This window comes from Ictidomys tridecemlineatus, chromosome X, assembly GCF_052094955.1.
Source record: "Ictidomys tridecemlineatus isolate mIctTri1 chromosome X, mIctTri1.hap1, whole genome shotgun sequence".
In the NCBI taxonomy this organism is placed as follows: Eukaryota; Metazoa; Chordata; class Mammalia; order Rodentia; family Sciuridae; genus Ictidomys; species Ictidomys tridecemlineatus.
In genome coordinates, this window is record NC_135493.1 from 69,762,877 (window position 1) to 69,784,314 (window position 21,438).

At 39.1% G+C, this 21,438-nt stretch overlaps 1 protein-coding gene across 7 annotated transcripts in view; it reads left to right on the forward strand.

Annotated features, from left to right (window-relative positions):
- The window catches only part of Heph (hephaestin), a 79,752-nt gene that overhangs the window by 13,220 nt on the left and 45,094 nt on the right, over positions 1 to 21,438 (forward strand). For all 7 annotated transcript variants that reach the window (XM_078034644.1, XM_040282187.2, XM_078034645.1 and 4 more), the window contains 9 exons: positions 1,682 to 1,926; positions 3,237 to 3,449; positions 4,862 to 5,044; positions 6,194 to 6,448; positions 9,444 to 9,612; positions 11,639 to 11,775; positions 13,220 to 13,351; positions 17,423 to 17,634; positions 18,657 to 18,804. In XM_078034644.1, coding sequence (XP_077890770.1) covers positions 1,682 to 1,926; positions 3,237 to 3,449; positions 4,862 to 5,044; positions 6,194 to 6,448; positions 9,444 to 9,612; positions 11,639 to 11,775; positions 13,220 to 13,351; positions 17,423 to 17,634; positions 18,657 to 18,804 — 1,694 coding nt within the window. The remainder of the gene's footprint in view (positions 1 to 1,681; positions 1,927 to 3,236; positions 3,450 to 4,861; positions 5,045 to 6,193; positions 6,449 to 9,443; positions 9,613 to 11,638; positions 11,776 to 13,219; positions 13,352 to 17,422; positions 17,635 to 18,656; positions 18,805 to 21,438) is intronic.

Genomic DNA, 21,438 nt, shown 5'->3' on the forward strand with positions numbered 1-21,438 from the left:
TTGCATTACTTCTGCCTCAGTCTCCTGAGTCATTGGAATTACAGGCTTGTGCCACCAAACCCAGCCCTGGCTAATTTTTTTTTTCCGTACAGGGGATCAAACCCAGGGCCTTGTATATACTAGGAAAACACTCTACCACTGAGCCATATCTCCAGCTCCTTGGCTAACTTTTCTTGATCTTAGAAACTTGCTGGTTTTCCACAAATATCTGTTGGAAAGTATTAATGAATGTTTTAAAGAATGTTTTGTTATCATGACTCACTTTATTTCTCCAAAGCCTCAGAGTTTTTTAAACTTCACTATAACTTTTCTGAGCTCTCTTGAAGAATTATAGCGGGAATAGCAGCTCTGCATTTTTTTCTTTTCTTACTTTACTTCTTTTTATGATGCTGGTGACTGAACCCAGGATCTCATGCATGCTAGGCAAGCACTCTGTGATAACATCTGACCCAAGCATTGTCTTTTTTGACACAATCCACCCATTTAATTTTGGAGTCACAGTCATTGTATTAAAATTTTCCTTGAGGGAATAACTTTGCTGTCCTCATCCCTGAGGCAATAGAATTTATTGAGCTATTGCAGTTTTCCAAGGACTGTCTGACTCTTTAGTATTTGTTGTTATTATTATTATTATTATTATTATTATTATTATTTTGTGATACTGGGAATTGGACCCAAAGCCTTGCCAATGCCAGGCAAATACTCTATCAATCACTGAGCTACATCCCAGCCCTTTATTTTGTGAAGGGTCTGTCTAAATTTACCAAAGATGGCCTTAAATTTGTGATCCTCCTGCCTCAGGCTCCTGAGTGGCTGAGATTACAGATTTGCCACCATGTCCTGCTCCTAAATTCTTAGTTTTTAAAATATATTTTTAATACCAGGGATTGAATCCAAGGGAATGTAATCATTCAGTCACATCTCCAGCCCTTTTAGATTTTTAAAAAAATTTTGAGACAGAGTCTCACTAAATTGCTGAGGCTGGCCTTGAACTTGTAATCCTCCTGCCTCAGCCTCAGGAGTCACTAGGATTACAAGTGCGTCATCATGCCCTGCTCCATAAATTCTTTATGTATTTTAATTCTTTTTTCTTGTTGGGCTAGGAATCAAATACAGAGTGCAAAGCATGATTTAGCCACTGAGCTACACCCTTGGCCCTATATTTTAATCCTTTTGTCACCAATAACAATTGTCTGACTTAGATACAGTGATATTCTTCATTTTACAGATAGGGAAATTGAACACAGACAAATAACTTGTTCCACATCCCACAAATTTGGAAGTGGTAGAACTGGGATTTAATCCAAGTGGCCTGGCTCTAGAATTTGTGGTCATAACCACTATGCTCTAAGGCTCTCCAAATATAGCAAGATGATGCTAAAACCACATCAATGGGAAATTGATCACTCAAAAAGAGTCAGTGCAATAGTCTCCATGACTATATATCAGGTTGTACCATATGAAATTGCCATTTGAGGTGGTTAGAAAATAGTCAAATATCATTAATTTCATATGCTTCAACTTATAACTTCGCATTTTTTCTCACAGTTAAACCTAAAGGTTTCCTCTTGCTTGTCCTAAACAATGTTGGAAACATTTTTGTCAGCCTTCTCTGGAAATGAAACCTCCAGCAGTTTGAAGATAGTGAAAAATATTGTAACTCTCTTTTCTTCTTTCCCAGAGTGGCTTCAAGTTTTCTCAAGTCAGATAAGAACCGGATTGGGAGCACTTACAAGAAGACCATCTATAGAGAATACAAGGATGACTCATACATGGAAGAAGTAGCCCAGCCTGACTGGTTGGGCTTCTTGGGGCCAGTGTTACATGGTGAGGTGGGGGATGTCATCCTTATCCACCTGAAGAATTTTGCAGCTCGTCCTTATACTATCCATCCCCATGGTGTTTTCTATGAGAAAGATTCAGAAGGTAAACCAGTTCATCCTTTGTTTCTCTCACTAGCAACAAATATTTTTCCTTTATTGCCATGTGATAAGGAAGAGCTAGGAACAAGAATGAACTTTTCTTATTTATTTATCTGAAGTGGCAAAGACTTTGCTCATAGTAAACATTGCTGGAAACTGGCATCAGTTCTGTTTTCATATATTGTGTGACCAACCAAAAAAAAAAACCCACACACAAAAAAATAAACCCTAAAAATAGAACTATCTTACTATCTAGCAATCCCATTACTGGGTATGTGCTTAAAGGAAATTAAATCAGCAGGATGTAGAGACACCTGCATTTCTATTTTTATAGCAGTACTTGTCACAATAGCCAGAGTATGAAATCATCGTAAATGGCTATCAACAGATGAATTTTTAAAGAAAATGTGGTATAGGGCTGTGGATGTGTCTAAGTGATAGAATGGTTACCCAGCAGATGTAAGGCCATAAGTTTCATTGTCAGCAACACACACACACACACACACACACACACACACACACACACACACACACAAATTGTAGTATGCATATACAATGGAATACTATTTGCCCCTAAAAAGGATATCATGTCTTTTGTAACAACATGAATGGAACAAGTCATGCACAGAATTAGACCAGGCACAGAAAGACAAGTACCTCATGATTTCACTCATTTGGAATCTAAAACAGTTGATGTCATAGAAGTTGAGAGTAGACTATTAGTCACCATAGAATAGAAAGAGCAGCCAGCTAGTGGAGTTCAGGAGAGGTTGCTAAATGGATACAATGTTACAGTTAGGAGAAAAAAGTTCTGGTTTTCTATGGTACAGCAGAGTGACTATGCTAACAATAATGAATTGTATATTTCAAGAGTTGCAAAGGAGAATTTTGACTGTACTCTCTATAAAGAAATGATAAGAATTTAAAGTAATTGATATGGAACAAAGACAGAAGATCCTAATTTGGCCATTAAATCTTTAGACTGAAATTCTGTTTATCTGCGTTTTGTTTTCCAAAGTGAGTGCTTGAAGGGAGAGGATTCTGATTTCTCTCTTGCTTCTATGCTGGCCTCTGCTTTGTACTAGAGTACTACTAGAGTAGGCCACGTAACACTTTGTCCTGCCACAGCTTTTTCCCCAATGGCTATCTCATCACGCATCCAGGATATGAAGACTGCTGTACTGGACCTTAGAATCTAATGTTCCTCAAGACTGGACCTATATGCCCTATATGTCTGCCTTCTCTTGGTTTCTGTATTTGCCATGCTCCCTCTCACTCACCTTGATACTAGGCATGTACACTTTCATTCTTTAGGTTCCTTGTATCCAGATGGTTCTTCTGGGCTGCTGAAAGCTGATGACTCTGTTCCCCCGGGAGGCAGCCATACCTACAACTGGACCATTCCAGAAGGTCATGCACCCACCAGTGCTGACCCAGCATGCCTCACTTGGATCTACCATTCTCATGTAGATGCTCCACGAGACATTGCCACTGGCCTCATTGGACCCCTTGTCACCTGTAAAAAAGGTACAGGCCCCTAGGATAAACTATGAGATACAGTTTGCAACATCTGAGAGAAGCAATGATGCGGTTGAACTACCTTCATGTTGGGCAGTGGCTTGAGGAGTATTATATCATCACCCTTGTTTATTTGTAGAAACAACCCTGCCAAACTCATTTTCCATTATTTTTTTCTATCCATTATGTTTTTAAATTGACTTATTTTTGTACCAGCAATTGAACCCAGGGGGTCTTAAACTCTGAGCAACATCCTCAGGCCTTTATATGTTTTAATTTGAAACAGGGTCTCACTAAGTTTCTTAGGGCCTTGCTGAGTTTCTGAGGCTGACTTTGAACTTGTAATCCTCCTGCCTCAGCCTTCTAGTTGCTGGGATTATAGGTGTGCACCACTACAACTGTATTTAAATTGATTTTTTAAATTGGTGAATTATAATTATGCACAATACCGAGATTCATTATGCCATATTTGTATGTAATATAATTTGATCAATTTTGTTCCACATTACCTTACTTTTCCCTTCCTGCCTCCCTCCCTTGATCAATCTCTATACGCCTATTATTTTTAATTAATGAATTATAATTATGTACATAAGTGGAAGTCATTGTGGCGTATTCGTACATGAACATAGTGTAATTTGGAATATTTGGTTCTCCATTACTCCCTCATGAACTCCCTTCTTCCCTCTCTAAAATAAAACCAAAACTAAAACCAAACCCCCCCAAACAAAAACAAGAACACAAATTTGTTTCTTATTTTATTTTTTTAATATTTATTTTTTAGAAGTAGTTGGACATAATACCTTAATTTTCTTTCTTTATTTATATGTGGTGCTGAGGATCCAACCCAGTGCCTCACACATGCTAGGCAAGCACTCTACCACTGAGCCACAATCCCAGCCCCTCTTATTTCACTTTTAAAACTCAAATTAGTGATGATGGGAGTCTAGTCACTTTGAAGTAAGAAATATGGTAAGAGTATAGGTGAGGACAGGATTGAAAATATGCCCATCAGGGTCTGCAAAAGGATTAAAAACTTGATTGGGCATAGGATATGCTCAAGGAAGAATCAGGCCTGGAGATTAGGGTATGGCAGGGTGTGGTCAGGTTTAAGCCTTGGGTTGAAAACATAGGCAAGGATGGTGGGAGGGAGTTTGGAAATGGAAATTAGCATCGGAAGGCTTTATTTTTGCTTTTCTGTTGCTAACAGAATTTGAAAGCCCCATTTCTTCTTATTCTTTTCTTCTGAATACTTTTTGGAGCTTACTTTTGCTAAGGAAAGGAAGTTCTTTTTTCTTTTTGTGTGTGTGCTGGGAATTGAACCCAGGGGGCCTTGTGCATGCAAGGCAAGTACTCTACCAACTGTGCTATATAACGCAGCCTAAGGAGGTTTTTAAGAGCACCTTTCATACTTGCCCTAGGAACCTTGGTTGGGAATGCCCCTCCTCGGCGGCAGGATGTGGACCATAGTTTCTTCCTGCTCTTCAGTGTGGTGGATGAGAACCTTAGCTGGCACCTTGATGAGAACATTGCCACTTACTGCTCAGACCCTGCCTCAGTGGACAAAGAAGATGAGGCCTTTCAAGACAGCAACAGGATGCATGGTGAGCTCCAGTGAAGTGGCTACCTTGTGACAGTAGACACTGATGGAGAGTCTCCATTGGGGGTTACACATACTTGGTTCTTCTTAATGCTCACAAGGACCAGGAGTAGATGGCTTCTCTGTTTTGCCTGGAAGACAGTGAGGTTTCCAGCATTATGAATCAGATCAAGGGCACAGCTAAAATTCCATCCCTGATCTCTGTGTGGACTATGTTCCTGCTATTAGGCTACCCTGCCTCATAATGTGGAATAGCCAAAGCTATTGATTCCAAAGTCATATTCTGTGCCCTTATTTACTTTAGTGAGTGTTGCTCACTAATACAATTAATTAATATCACTCTATTTTTTTTAGAAAATATAAGCTGGAAGAATTTTCCACTTGAGAAAAATGATTGCTTTCAAGATACTTGCTTATATTCCCCATCCTATTCTGGGCTTATGTTTATAAGGGAAGTGGCTCTATTAATTAAATTAAAAACAAACTAAGGACACGAAAGCCCAGAGGCATGAGAAGAGAACCGATTTTAAGAATAGAAACAAGTTGACTTTGCTTTTGTTAATTAAAGAAGTGTGTGTGTGTGTGTGTGTGTGTGTGTGTGTTTTACCTTTGGTGACAGGGGTAGGCTCAAAGCCAGACAGCCTCAAGAGGAGCTGAAAGCTCAGAGGAAAGATGTAAAGGATGGCTTAGGCAGTTCAGATTTCTCTTGGGCTTTATAAAAATTGATTATAATAGCCATGATAATTAGTCAGCTAATGTGACACTTGTCCTGTAGAAATTTCAAAAGGGTTGAAAGGAAAACCTGAAAGGAAGGAACAGCCAGGAAAATGACCCCATTCCCCAGAGAGCTTCCTCAGATTGCTGGTTTGGAATATTGGCTTTCCCACTTAATAGCTCTGTGGTCTTCAGAGAAAAGTAACTTCAACCTTTTTGAGTTTTGGTTTTCTCACTATTTTGAGTGACACTAATGATATTTGTGTACTTCCCAGAGCTCTTTGTAATATTTAAACGATATAATGCATGTATGGTCAGTACAGTGTGTTCTTCAAAACCTCATTTAAATGTTATCAATTGTTGTTGTCAGATGGAAAAGCTTCTCCCATTGGTTTGTCCTTTTGTAATACTGGTATTTCCTTTGGGTTTTCTTTTGCAGCAATCAATGGCTTTGTCTTTGGGAACTTACCAGAGCTGAGCATGTGTGCACAGAAGCATGTGGCCTGGCATTTATTTGGCATGGGCAATGAAGTGGATGTCCACACAGCTTTCTTCCATGGACAGATGCTGACCACCCGTGGACACCGCACTGATGTGGCTCACATCTTTCCAGCTACTTTTGTGACTGCTGAGATGGTTCCTCAGAAGCTTGGCACTTGGTTAATTAGCTGTCAAGTGAACAGTCACTTGCAAAGTGAGATCCACCATTTCCGATTCTTGACATACAGGAATGAGGAGTCAATACTTGTTGATAGAAGGTTGGGCTTCTGGGTTGGGGCCATGAGATAGGTCTTCCAGGAGAGGCATTTTGTTATAAATGGTGAAACATTAAACTAGAAGTCAGGGTCCCTTGGTTCTTTCTTGGCTCTGCCATTAGCTTACCAAGTAACCTGGACATATATCTCTTTGGGTTTAAGCTTCCCCTTCTTGAACAGAAGATGGCCCATGGTTGGATAGATAGGCTTTCAAGCTGCTTTTCTTTTTTGCTAAGCATTGTAAAGGAACTAAGGTCTGGAATTTTTTTCAGTTGATTAAATGTGCTCAGAATGGCAGATTAAAGGAGAGTAAGGTTTCTGCAGGTCATCATGGAGTATTGAAATGAAGTTTCAGAGAGAAAGTAATGAATGGCACTCTAGTTTGGACCTAACAGCAAGAGGGCTATAAGGTTTTGTGTCAGAGGAAAATAGTTAAAGTAATGTTATTGTGCATCAAGGATCATCAGAGGGGAGAAAAAACACATGAGGCAATGTAAAGAGCACTAGATAAGTGATTAGAAATTTTGAGTTGTAAACTCATTCTTTTTTTTTTTAAGAGAGAGAGAATTTTAATATTTATTTTTTAGTTTTTGGCGGACACAACATCTTTGTTTGTATGTGGTGCTGAGTACGAACCCAGGCTGCATGCATGCCAGGCAAGCGCGCTACTGCTTGACCCACATCCCCAGCCCTGTAAACTTATTCTTATGAAAAATTTACTCTAATGATTTTGGTCAAGTTCCTTCCCATTTCTAGTACTCATTCACTCCTTTGTAAAATGGGGGAGTTGGTTTAACTAGCCTCTAAAATATTTAGCTATTACTCTCTAGAATTATTTGATGTATGATGAATTAGGAGGTTACTGGGAAAGTTCTATGTGAATATGTGAAATATTTTAGAAGGTGAGGAGTTACAGAGTGGTAGGATAATGAAATCCTGGGTGTAGCTTTGAGAAAATAGAGGGCAGTTACATGTGCTCCATATATCTAGGATCTGTCCTTGGTCCAAAACGTACCTGGGTAAGAGGGCAAATATGGATTTGGGTTAGAGATGCAGCATAATAGTGGAACAGCATGGACTTAGGAATGAGAGATCTGGATTCAAATCCTAGTGACACCACTTGCTTACCCACCTTGATAAGTTTGGAAGATGGTAATAATGATTCATTCCTTCCTCATAGAGCTGTAATTAGGTTACAGATATTAATATGATTTTAAATCTGACAGACTAGGGAAATTATGTGATGAAGATAGTGGATATAAGAGAAGAAAAGGAGAATCCAGGATCTGTACTTAAAAGATGGGAGCTTAAGTCTAAACACTTCTACTGACTAGCTATACAGTTTGGGAAAGTTAATTAGCCTCTCTAATGAATGCTTAGCTTTATTCATGTGTAAAAGGAGACTGTTGAAAGTATACAAAAAGTGGTTAAGAAGATTAATAGCAATAACATGTAAAGCACTTGACAGAGGACCTGATATATGTAGTCAACAAAAACGAATATCCTTTCCTTCTCTTTCTTCATATCTCAGATTTCTTTCTTTCCTTGCTTTCTTACTTCCTGGTACTATGGATTGAACCCAAGGATACACTACCACTGGGCTACATTCCAAGCCCTTTTTAATTATTTTATTTTTATTTAAAAAAATATTTTTAGTCATTCATGGACACAATACCTTTATTTTATTTCTTTCTTTTTTAATGTGATGCTGAGGTTCAAACCCAGTGCCTCTCACATGCTAGGCAAGTGCTCTACCATTGAGCTACAACTCCAGCCCCCTATTTTTTTTTTTTTTAATTTAAGACAGGGTCTTGCTTGGCCTTGAACTTGTGATCCTTTGGACTCAGCCTCTGGAGCAGCCACTGAGCGGAGCCATGTGTTATATTTCTTTTTTTTTTCTTTGCTTTCTTTTTGGTAGTATGTGGGTTTGAACCTAGTGGGAATTCTACCATTGAGCTATATCCCCATTCTATTTTATTTTTTACTTTGAGATAGGGCCTAATTAAGTTGCCTAGGCTAGCCATGAACTTATGACCCTGTTGCTTCAGCCTTCCTAGTAGCTGGGACTAGAGTGTGTTCCATTGTACCTGGCTACATCTCAGAATTCTAATGTACATTTTAAAAATATTTTTACTTGAGAATGGACACAATACCTTTATTTTATTGATTTATTTTCATGTGGCTCTGAGGATCAAACCCAGTGCCTCACACATTCTAGGCAAGCACTGTACCCCTGAACTACAACCCCAGTCCCCATATTTTTTTTTTTTTGGTACCAGGAATTAAACCCAAGGGCACTTAACCACTGAACCACATCCAAGCCCTTTTTATTTATTTATTTATTTTTAATTTTGAGACAGGGTCTTACTAAGTTTCTTAGGGCTTCACTGAGTTGCTGAGGCTGGCCTTGAATTTATAATCCTCCTGCCTCAGCCTCCTCAGTCCCTGGGAGTACATGCATGAGCACGCACACCTGGTTCCCAGTCCCCCTTTTTTATTTATCCACTCATTGAATTTTATACCAGATTTGTTTCAATGTAGTTAAAAAATGCTTCTGTTTTTCTTCTTTCACTTTATTCATATCATACTTGTATGTTTTTAATTTTTTTGAATTATAAAATTGAGTTTACATATTCTCCAGACTTTTAAAAATTTTTTATTTTGAGGCAGGGTCTCACTAAGTTGTGGAGGCTCTCCTTGGACTTGTGATCCTTGTGGCTTGGCCTCCAGAGAGCTGGGATTACAGGCATCAACCACCATGCTCAGCTTACCTCTCTTTTAAATTTGATGTGCTCAGGAGATAAAGTGGCCCATTTTGATGTTGGGTAAAAAGATTAGTGCAGGGTGGGAGGAAAAAACAATTAGAGGAGCAAGCTGAGTGCTCTGGGTAGAAATCCTGGTAGAATGGGATCAGCCATGATGTTCTTCCTCCAGATGGCATGCAGGCACTCTACAAGGTCAACTCTTGCTCCACGGCTCCTCCTGTGGACCATCTTACAGGCAAAGTCCGGCGGTACTTCATTGAGGCCCATGAGATTCGATGGGACTATGGCCCAATGGGGCGTGATGGCAGTACTGGGAAAAGTTTGAGAGAGCCAGGAAGGTAAGAGGCAGAGGGCTTTCTCTTCCTGTTCCTGCCTGAACATCTATTATCTCCCTACCAGAAATATCTCACTTCACTTGGGGATCACAGTGATTGTCTGGCTAGGGTTACTGTTAACCAATTTCTTTTTGGTCCCTGGGAGAGCTTGCTTTTGGGGAAGCTATAGGTAGCAAAGCTTTTGGTAAGGTTATGTCATATCTGCAGCAAAGGATCCAAACATATTTTGAGACCATTCCTGCTGTAATCCCTGGAAATGTTCAGAAAGGAAAGCCCAGGTGGGACCAGTTCCTGCATGAGTTGAAATGACTTTTCTCTAGCTCTTCTTTACTTTATCCATTACTTACTTCCTTGTTCCTTCCTTTTTTTTTCTTTCTTTTTTTTTGCATAATCCAAAGGAAGCATTTGAGGAGGGTTATAAAAATCACTCTATGATTTTGGGTATAGCTATTCCATACCATCCTTTTGGGGGGATTTCTCCAGGTTTTCTTGCCTCATCCATGACACAGATGTGGACAAATAGAGCAGGAAGTTAGTGTCCTATTTTGTAGCCAGGATGTCAGTTATACCAATTTACTAGGTAATTGGCGATGCCAGGTTTTTTTTTTTTTTCTTTTGTGGTACTGGGGATTGAGCCCAGGGCCTCACTCATGCTAGACAAGCACATTATCAGTAACTACATCCCCAGCCCTTTTTATATTTTATTTTGAGCCAAGACTAATTTGCTTGATGTCTTGCTAAGTTACTGAAGCTGGCTTTGAACTTGTGATCCTCTTACCTCAGTAACATGAGTATCTGGGATTATAAGTGTATGCCAACACATTTGGTGACACCAGTTCTTTCACAGAACAGGCACATAGTAGATTACTAGGAGAGGACATAGGGGAAACTCCTCAGGCATCCATTGTGTTTATTCTTTTTTTATTTTAAATATTTTTTTAGTTGTCAGTGGACATTTATTTTATTTATAGTATGTGGTGCTGAGAATCGAACTCAGTGCCTCACATATGCTAGGCAAGTACTCCACCACTGAGCCACAACCCCAGCCCTATTGTTTATTCTTTCAGGAGGAAATAATGAAGTGAGTCTGAAGAAAAGTAAGGCAAGTTGGCACTTGAGTTTCAGAATGTTATCTAGTCTCCACCTGGGCTTGCCCACTTAGTGGGCTTTCATTTTGGTGTGAAAGCCTATTAAAAATTTTGAGATGGGATCTCACTATATTGTGCAGGCTCATCTTGAGCTCATGGGTAGAATTGATCCTGCCTCACATCTTCTTAGGTGCTGGTATGATAGTCACATGCTACCATTCCTGCCTAATTTTTGTGGTGCTAGGGAATTGAACCCAGGACCTCATGCATGCTAAGTAAGCCCTTTTACCACTGAATCACATCCCCAGACCCTGGACAGTGCTATTCTTTTTTTTTTTTTAAAGAGAGAGTGAGAGAGGAGAGAGAGAGAGAGAGAGAGAGAGAGAGAGAGAGAGAGAGAGAGAGAGAGAGAGAATTTTTAATATTTATTTTCTAGTTCTCGGCAGACACAACATCCCCGCCTGCATGTGGTGCTGAGGATTGAACCTGGGCCGCACGCATGCAAGGCGAGCGCGCTACCGCTTGAGCCACATCCCCAGCCCAAAAGTGCTATTCTTGATTAAGGAGAGAAAGTATTCAGAGTACCTGAGGATAATTAAGGACACTGATATAGGCTATGTAATTTGGGAGGGCAGAACTGATTCCAGTGCTTACAAGGAATAATTTCCCAGCTCCTGATAAAGAATAACTTCCATAATTTAAATTATCTAATAGTAAAGGGTATTATATTTTCTGAAAATGAATTCTTTGTCTTTGGAAAGGTTAAAACAGAAGCCATATATCACTTATTGGTGGAGAAACCTTCAATGGTGGGAATTAATCTGGAAGATCTCTGAGGTCCTTCTAATCATAAAGGTCCATAACTTGATAAGATTAAGGGTGAGGTGGGATGTATTTGATGGTCAGTGAAGTTGTGAGACATTTACCTCCTTATATGCCAGTGGTTCAGATAAGTTCTTCCAGAAGAACTCCACTCGAATTGGAGGTACTTACTGGAAAGTTCGATATGAAGCCTTCCAAGATGAGACATTCCAAGAGAAGTTGCAACTGGAAGAAGATAAGCATCTTGGAATCCTTGGTGAGCAATGTTTTATTTATTTTTGTGAGCAAGATTTTAATTAATAAAATTTATTGCCTAGGCCAGAGAAGTAAGAAGGATATGGGAACTAGAACCTGAGAGTGGTGAAAAAGGATTATGGATCTGAGTTTGTTTGAAAAACACTAGGTTAAGCATAGTCAAATAGTGATCTTTGCTGTAGGATTTCCAAGAGCCTTGAATTTATTTTTGTTCATCATGAATCTCCAAGATAGACAGAGTATGTAGAATTTTTCATACTTACTTTACTACTGATCGTTTCTTGGTAATATATTCTAGTACCACTTTTGTACAGACCATACTTTTAGAATTGCTTCTCTAGGGTCATTCCTGAAAGGTATAAGACAGTAAGCTTGTTCAGATATTTGGCAATCTTGGACCAACCAGGACCAACAGATGTGCTTGCTGTGGTGAAGGTTGCAGAAATAAGCTTAGAGTCTGACCTTGAAGAAAATATTCAGAAGGTTGATAGCATAGTATTGAAAGAGTTTATAGCAAGGTTATATGTGGTTTAGTCACTTGGTGGAACCAGGAAATAGAATAGGTCAGATGGGACAAAGCTTTGGAAATGAAAGTACTGTAATGAGCCATACTCTGGAGACAAGCATGTGTCAAGTTGATTCTAGATCCTTAGGGTGGATAATAGTCCATATACCGGAAAGATAGAATAATATAAGGAAGAGAAATTCACTCTAAGGAAGAGAAGTAAGTAGAGTATGAAGGTGTTGTCTTGACTTGGGCTCAGGATAGGTCCCCAGTTTTTGAGCAGAGGTAGAGCTTCAGGTATGGAAATTGAGTAGAAAACCAAGCCAGAGACTCTGACCTTGGGTTAGAGCCAGCATAAATGCTTACATGACTTCTTGGTACTTTTCGTTGGCTTTAAAAGTGACCCAAATATGTTAGAGGTGGGGTGAGTAGTGAAGCATAGAAAAGTTCAGAAGCTGTGACTAGACTAGCTAGTCCAGGACCTGGATACAGAATATACTAATTATCTTAACTCAGAATTGGTTTAAGACTGAGATAACCCACTCGGATAATAAAATTAGGGGAAACAGGTTTGGATCTGACAGTGATTGGGAGAAAGACCTGGTATTAGATCTTGGCTCTGCAACTAACGTGCCATTTGAATTTGTGTAGGTCAGTTCCACCTCTCTGAGCTGAAGTTTCCTCATCCGTAAAATGGAGATAATAACCTCTGCCCTGTATGCCTTAGAATGATATTTGAGGATAAAAATGAGATAGTGGATTTTACAGTGCTTTTTATAATTGTAAATTGCAGTATACTTGGAATGGATTATTCTTATTCTTTCCTGTTAAGACTAGAGTTTTTTCTGCTTTCACTTACCTTTTCTTTTCCTTAATCTCTTTCAGTTTCTCTCCTTCATCTTTGTCTTCTTTCTCATTGTCTTCCCTTCCTATTTTCCAGGGCCAGTGATCCGGGCTGAGGTGGGTGACATCATTCAGGTGGTCTTCTACAACCGTGCCTCCCAGCCATTCAGCATGCAGCCCCATGGGGTCTTTTATGAGAAAAAATATGAAGGCACTGTGTATAATGATGGTGAGCTAGAAAGGTTTTCAATAAATGTGGGCTGGCTGGTGGTAGCTGGTGGTTGTAGAGAGCGAATCAATGTCTCTTTTCCCATGCCATTATTTTGTTATAAACATTTTAATGAGTATATAATACTTTATCACATAGATATGTTATAATTTATTTAACTAATCTTCCATTGTTTCCACATACAGGTTTTTTTGTACTTTTGAACATTGTGAGTCAGATTACACTGTGTGAATATATACACCCTAGCTTAGATTTCTGAGAATCTAATATTTTAGATTCTTAGGAAAGAATCCTAGAAGTGGAATTATTGGGTAACTATTTTTTTTGGTTTTATTTTGTTTTCATTTTTCTTTTTTGCAATAGATTTTTTTAAAAAATATTTTTTTAGTTGTAGGTGGACACAATACCGTTTTATTTTACTTTTGTGGTGCTGAGGATTGAACCCAGGGCCTCACACATGCGAGACGAGTACTCCACTGCTGAGCCACAGCCTCTATTTGTATATTTTATTTGATACCAGGGATTAAAACCAAAGGCTCTCTACAACTTAGATATACCCCTAACCCCTTTTTCAAATTTCAAGACAGGGTTCTGACATGTTGCTAAGGCTGGCCTTAAACTTGACCTTCTCCTTCCTCAGTCTCCTGAGTCATTGGTATTATAAGTATATGTCACAATGTCTGGGTTAATTTCTTTTTTTTTCTCTGAGAATATTAGCACATTGCTGATTCTAACCCAAAATGCAAAAAGAGACACTGAAAGCATAAAGGGCAAATTTTCAGACAAGTCTAAAATAAAAGAACATCCTGCAAGGCAAATTTTCTAATCTTAAAGAAGGAAATACTGAGTGGGGCCACAATTAGGTATATGACAACCAAATGTGACCTACAAACCTTGCTTGGTCCTGGTTATAAAAATAGATTTAAGAGACATTTTGGTGATAATTGAAACATTTTTATATAGACTAGATATTAGATATTATTAGGAAATTTTCGTAGGTTTGGTTAAGATATTATAGGAACATAGGAGATACTTGCTTTGAGAGTAAAATGTTGTGACATTTGCATTTGCTTCAAAATGATGCAACAAGCTGGGCACAGTGGCACATGCCTGTAATTCCAGCAGTTTGGGAAGCTGAGGCAGGAGGATCACAAGTTTGAGGCCAGTCTCAGCAAATTAGCAAGGCTCTAAGAAACTGAGTGAAACCATATCTCAAAATAAAAATTAAAAAGGCTGGGGATGTGGCTCTTTGGTTAAGTGCCCTTTGGGTTCAATCCCTGTATCCAAAAACAACAATAACAACAAAACAAAACAAAACAAAACAAAACAAAAAACTCAACAAAAGCAAACAAACAAAAACCATGTTTGTGTGTGGATTTTTGTACATAGATAAATTAGGATGGCAAAACATTAATAATAGAATTTAGGTGGTAAGCTGATCATTGTACCATTCTTTATATATATATTTTTAGTTGTAGTTGGACACAATACCTTTATTTTGTTTATTTATTTTTATGTGGTGCTGAGGATCGAACCCAGGGACTCTCACATGCTAGGCGAGTGCTCTACTGCTGAGCCACAACCCCAGCCCCATTGTACCATTCTTTAAAGTGTCCAAAGCTTAGAAAATTTAAAGAATGAGGAACAATGGATGAATATGAAAAGTTGAAAATATACCAAATTATACTCCTTTGTTATAAGCTATACTACAAATATTGTTGTATATGCTTTTATGCCCACTTTTATGATTATTTTTCAGCATATGTGTGTGTGTATGTATATATATATATATATATATATATAATATATATATATATATTATTTTTAGCATGGGGTCTCACTCTGTTCCCTAGCCTTTTTTCCAGCTTGGGACCTCAAGAGATCCTCTAGTTTCAGCCTCCTGAGAAACTGATACTAAGACATTCAGCTCCATGCCTGGCCCAAATATATTTCTAAGATTTAGACTTGATGAATTAGAGGATGCATATTAAAATTTTACACCTATATCCAAATTGCTCTCTGAAGAGATTTGTAGTCTCAACAATTTGGAGTTCCATCAACAGTACTTGAGAGGGACCCATTCTTTATAACCTTATTAACATTGGGGCAGTTTTTGTTGTTGTTTGTTTGTTTTGGGGGGATTGAGCCCAGGGGTGCTTTACAACTGAGCTACATCCACAGCTCTTTTTATTTTTTGAGACAGGGTCTAATTTACTGAGCTTCTTGCTAAGTTGCTGAGGTTGGACTGGAACTTATAATCTTTTCTCAGTCTCCTAAGTCACTAGGTTTACAGGCATGCACCTGTAATCTTTGGCAAAATGAGAGCATTGTAGGCAGATAATTCAACAAAATCATTTTTTGGCAGGCAGATTAAACCCAGTGGTACTTTACCCCTGAGCTACATCCCCAGGTTTTATTTTTATTTTTTTTTTTAATTTTGAGACAGGATCTCACTCACTATGTTGTTCAGGGTCTTGCTAAATTGAAATCACTATTGTTTTGATTTTTTGATTTACATTTTTTGATTATGTTGACATTCTTGTCAGTATTTAATACATATCTCTTGTTCTTTTTTAAATTACTACTATGGATTGAACCCAGGGGCGCTTAACCACTGAGCCACATCCCCAGCCCTTATACATATCTTATTTATTTCTGAGCATGAAACTTTTTAAGGCTCTTTCTTTTCTCTCTCTCTCTCTCTCTCTCTCTCTCTCTCTCTCTCTCTCTCTATCTCTATCTCTATCTCTATCTCTATCTCTATCTCTATCTCTATCTCTATCTCTCTCTTTCCCTCAATACTGGGGATTGAACCTGGGGGTGGTGTACCACTCAGCTATATCCCCAGCCCTTTTTATTTTTTATTTTGAGAAAGGGTCTTGCTTAATTGTCCAGACTTGTTTGGAATTTGTGATCCTCCTGCTTCAGCCTCCAAAATTGCTGGGATTACTGGTATGTACTACCATACCTGGCATTTAAGGCTCTTGATGCATTTTGTTAGCATATTTTCCAAAAGGGTTATTTGCATTTACACCTTAAAAAGATTTTCTTTTTTAGTTGTCAATGTGCCTTTCATTTTATTTATATGTGGTGCTGAGAATTGAACCCAGTGCCTCACATATGCCAGGCAAGTGCTCTACCACTGAGCCATAACCCCAGCCCTGAATTTACACTTATCCATTTTATAGGTGGGTGAGAAAGATAGGTGCCAACATTGATTATAATTTATAAAATATTTACTAATCTGACAAGCAAAAAAGTTATCTAGGTACTTTTCATTTGTACTTCTTTTATTTATTTTGGTGCCAGGGATTGAATCCAGAGGCACTTTACCACTGAGCCACATCACTAGCCTTTTTAATTTTGTTTTGTTTTGTTTTGAGATGGGCATCTCAGTAAATTCCTGAGGCTGGCTTTGAACTTGCAATCTTTCTGCCTCATCCTCCTGAGCTGCTGGGATTAAAGGCATGTTCCACCTGTGGTGATTGATTCTTTGATTAAATTTGATTTTTTTTTTTTTTTTTAAATTTCAACCGGAGGGTATAGGTCTATGGTAGAACTATGCTTAGCATGTGGGTGGCCCTGGGCTTAGTCTCTAGCACCACTAAAGAAAAAAAAAATCTGTGTGTTGCTTGATCATGTCCTGTGTTCACTGAAGGAATTATAGCCTTAGTGTTTTTTGTATATATACATATACATACATACATACATACATACATATATATATATAAAAACTTATACATGCCCACACATGCATACCTGCATATTGAAAGGAAAAAGATACTCAACAATTAGAGTTGTTTAAAGATGAAATGAGCTATGATGATAGGTAGTGAGTCTCCTATAACTGGAGAGTTTGAAGCAGAAGTAGGAATATAAGAGTAGATAAATGTATATTTTCAAGTATGGGGTATTCAAAGAAGTCTTAAAGTCTCTTTTACAATATACTATTTTGCTGCTATTGCTGCTTATGCTCCAAAATGCCTTTGTTTATGATCTTTATCCCTCTGTTTGGAACTGATGATCCTCACACTAATCAATGTGATTAATGAGTTCACAATTTCCCTGCAGGCTCATCTCATCCTGGCTTGGTGGCTAAACCTTTTGAGAAAGTAATATACCGCTGGACAGTGCCTCCTCATGCTGGTCCCACTGCTCAGGATCCTGCCTGTCTCACCTGGATGTACTTTTCTGCCGCAGATCCCATAAGAGATACAAACTCTGGCCTGGTGGGCCCCCTGCTGGTGTGCAAGGCTGGTGCCTTGGGTGCAGATGGCAAGCAGGTATTGCCAGAGATGTCTGGCTGGGAAGCCTGGTGGGAGGAGGATGAAGCTGAATTGTTAATAGGAGTCCTACATGAAAGTAGGTTTTAGAGGTAATGGAATAGAAAAAAAATTACCAAGCTGTTGCATCAGAAATTAATAATTGGAGACTTCATGCTATCTTTGTATGTTATTTTTTAAATTACAAACATACATCTTCCTTAACCTGTTTTTTCCTATTTCATATCCTCTCATCATCACTTCCTTTTTTCTGCTCCTCCTCCCTCTTCACCTCTTGCTCCCTCTCTTTATTCTGTCCTCTTCCCCTCATCTCTTCTTTCCCTATCCTTTCTCCTCCACCCTGTCCCTTTCCCTATCCCTTTCTCACTTCAATGGCCCCTAAAATTTGTCCCTAACCCCTAAATGTGCTGTAGTATTTGATAGTCTTCTTTGGTATCTAGCCCACCATTTCTAGCTATGCAACCTTAGACAAATTACTTAACCTCTCTGATTCACTTTCCTGTTCTCCAAAAACATAGGCTTAACAGTGGAGGAATCTCAAGATTCTGTAAGGATTAATGCAAATAATCCATATAAAGTCCTTAGCATAGTGTCTGGCACATAGTAAACACTTAGCAAATGTGAACTATAACAATTATTATTACTACTTTTATTTTCAAATTTCCCTCCAGAGCCTTCGCTTGCTCTCCTAGCTACTATCTGTCATTTCTCTCCCCAGGTGTCTCCAGGTTCTTGGCTATCACACTCTGTAATGCTGCTCCCTATGCCTCTTCCCAGCTCCTTTCATGCATTTCTCCCCTCAAGGCTTTTTATTCTGACCTTATTCTCCCATCTACAATTTGAAGTTAACCTGAGGAATAACTGCCTAGCAATAATTGCAGCTCTGGGCAGGAGTTGTGGGCTTGACTCATCTGGAAAAGGAAATGGGAAAAATGAGGGATTCTTGGATCTCCAGCTGCAAAGTACATACCTGCTGACACCATTTCTATTCTTCCCTCTGCCTTCTTCCACTGGGCCTGCAGAAAGGGGTGGATAAAGAATTCTTTCTTCTCTTCACTGTGTTGGATGAGAACAAGAGCTGGTACAATGAAACCAATCAAGCAGCTGCTATGTTGGATACTCGACTGCTCTCAGAAGATGTCGGCTTCCAGGACTCCAATCGGATGCATGGTATGGGGAGTACTTTTGACTTAGGCTACAGCTGAGAAGTCCCAAGTAAAATCGAATCAGACCAGTTCCCCAAATACTCACTCCATTGGTTAGATCCATCAAAGACACAAGTTGTATTGAGGGATTCAGTCTACAATAGGAGATCTTATTCTTAGTGCCTTCTTTTACTGTGCCCTGTGTTACACAGTATGGGGATATTTAAAGTCAGGTGAGGTGAGGATTATGTATAAGGAATATTCTAGAGAATGTGAACTATATGCTGGCATGATACCCTTACAGTTTTGATTTTCTTTTGATTTTTTTTTAAGTCTTTGGTACTGGGGATAGAATCAGAGACATTTTACCATGGAGCCATATCCTCAATCCCCCCCTTTTTTTAAAATTTTGAGACAGGGCCTCACTAAGTTGCTGAGACTGGCTTTGAACTTGCAGTTCTCCTGACTCAGCCTCCTGCATTGCTGGGATTACAGGCATGCACCACCATGCCTGGCTTGTTTTTATTTTTACCTTTTTGTGATGCTTGGGCTCAAACTCAGGGCTTTGTGTGTTAGAGAAATGCTCTACCACAGAGTTATTCCCCAGTTCCCTTTCCCGTCTTATCCCTCTCCCTTTTCTCTCATACCCTTGCTCCCATTTCCCATGCTCCAGCCCAGCTGGGTGTTTTTCATCCCTTAAGCATCCTTTATATCTTGCCGATTTCATGCCTTTGCAATGCTGTGCTCTGCATTTAAAAATTTTTTTTTCATTCCTCACATATTTGCCTGCAGCCTATAGAAATTTTGTCCATTCTTTGAAGCCATTCTTTTTGTGCTAAAAAAATATGTCTTCCACGTAACCACTTTTTTGGGGGGGTGCTGGGGAGGGACCTGCAATTCTGGACATTGTACCCAGGGACACTTTAACAATGAGCTACACCCCCAGCCCTTTTAATTTTTATTTTCAGAAAGAATCTCTCTAAGTTGCTGAGGGTTTCATTAAGTTGATAAGGCTGACTTTGAACTTTTGACCCTTTTGCCTCAACCCCCCGAGTTGTTGGGATTACAGGCCTATGGTATTACATCCAGCTCATGTAACTGCTTTTTAGCACTCAAGTGAAGTGATGACACCCTCTTCTGAACTAGTATTGTATTTTGATTAGATAATTTTAATATAAAGTTCCACACACTTCTCATTATTATAGTTATTTGTTACATGACTTTGACTTCTGCTAGAGTATAGTCTTTAAAGGTGAGTATTGTATGTTGCTTATCTCTGCATACTCTATGTTATCTAACACATAGCAAATGTTAACTGAAATTAGTGAACTACCAAATGAAAGGGTGTGTGGCTGGGTGGGCTGGTGAGGGGATGAATGGGAAAACATGGTACCATTTTCCACGGAGCTCCCAGCAATTTGTAATGAGATGAGAATAATAACACCCATGAAACAATTATAGAACAATCCAAGACAGACTATAATTAAGTGGCTAAATTGTGTAGAACAGCTTTTAAGTTCAGAGGAGGAGAACATTAATGAGGAACAATCAAGTTAAAGGATTCCTGGAAGAAGGGAGCACTTGAGCTGGGTCTTGAAGACTGAATAGGTTTGCAATCAGAACATTACAGGCAAGGAATCAGGGGGTTAGCAATGTTCCCATCAGCATCCCAGGGGATTATCAAATAAGATGACTCATTAAGGCTGATTCCAGTGGAGGTGGTGATATAGAAAAGGGGTCAGCTTTAAGCAGGTCTTACTGTACTTTGTGTGTGTCTTGGGGGTGGGGAGAGTGTACATGGTGGGAAGAGAATGAGCATGATTGTATTATCTTTTGGCTCTGTCTCTTGGTTCCCATTTCCGGTTATTTCCATCATCTGGCAAAAGCAAGTCAATTTTATAAGCCAAGTGCATTCCAGTTTGAATTTCCTGAGCACCTAATTGGTATAAACAACATGCCAGATGCTTATGCAGTTATATAGATTCAGAAAATGTGCTAGGTCAATCTAGTACAGGAGATAGATTTTCAAGTAAATCATTGGACTCTGTAGTAATTGGTATTATGCAAATTTTATGTTAAATTTTATGGAAATTAGGGGGAGGGAGAACAAACTCTTCTTCACAGAGGAGATGATATTTGAGGTAGACTATGGTAGATGAGTAGTAGATTGCCATAGAACAACACTGGAAGGTGCAGTCTGTTCCAGGCAGAGGTTACAGTTTGTGAAAAGTCAACCATTGTTTTCTAAGCACCTACTATATCTAATGTCTTGGGGATGTAGAGACTAACAGAGCTCACAAGACAATGGTATGTGTGTGTGAGAGGGTAGGAGGACAGAACTCAGGTAAAGGTGTAGGAGGAGGCTCTCACAAGAGTTTGGGTCAGAGAGGATAATAGCCAGAACTTTGGCAATAGCAGTGAAGATACAGAGAAGAGGACATTTGGAGCTGCAGATGGAACCTTGGGGACATAAACACTTTGGAGGAATGGAGAATCAGAAGAAGATGGAGAAGAAACAGAGAGGTGTCAGAGAACCAGAAAGCATAGTGCCACAAAAATCAAAAGAGGAGGGTTCCAGAGAGTGGGAGTAAGAGAGGTTAGGGTATATATGTGTATGTGTGTGTAGTTGTTGTTCAGAGTAGCTCAGTGTTGCCAGTGT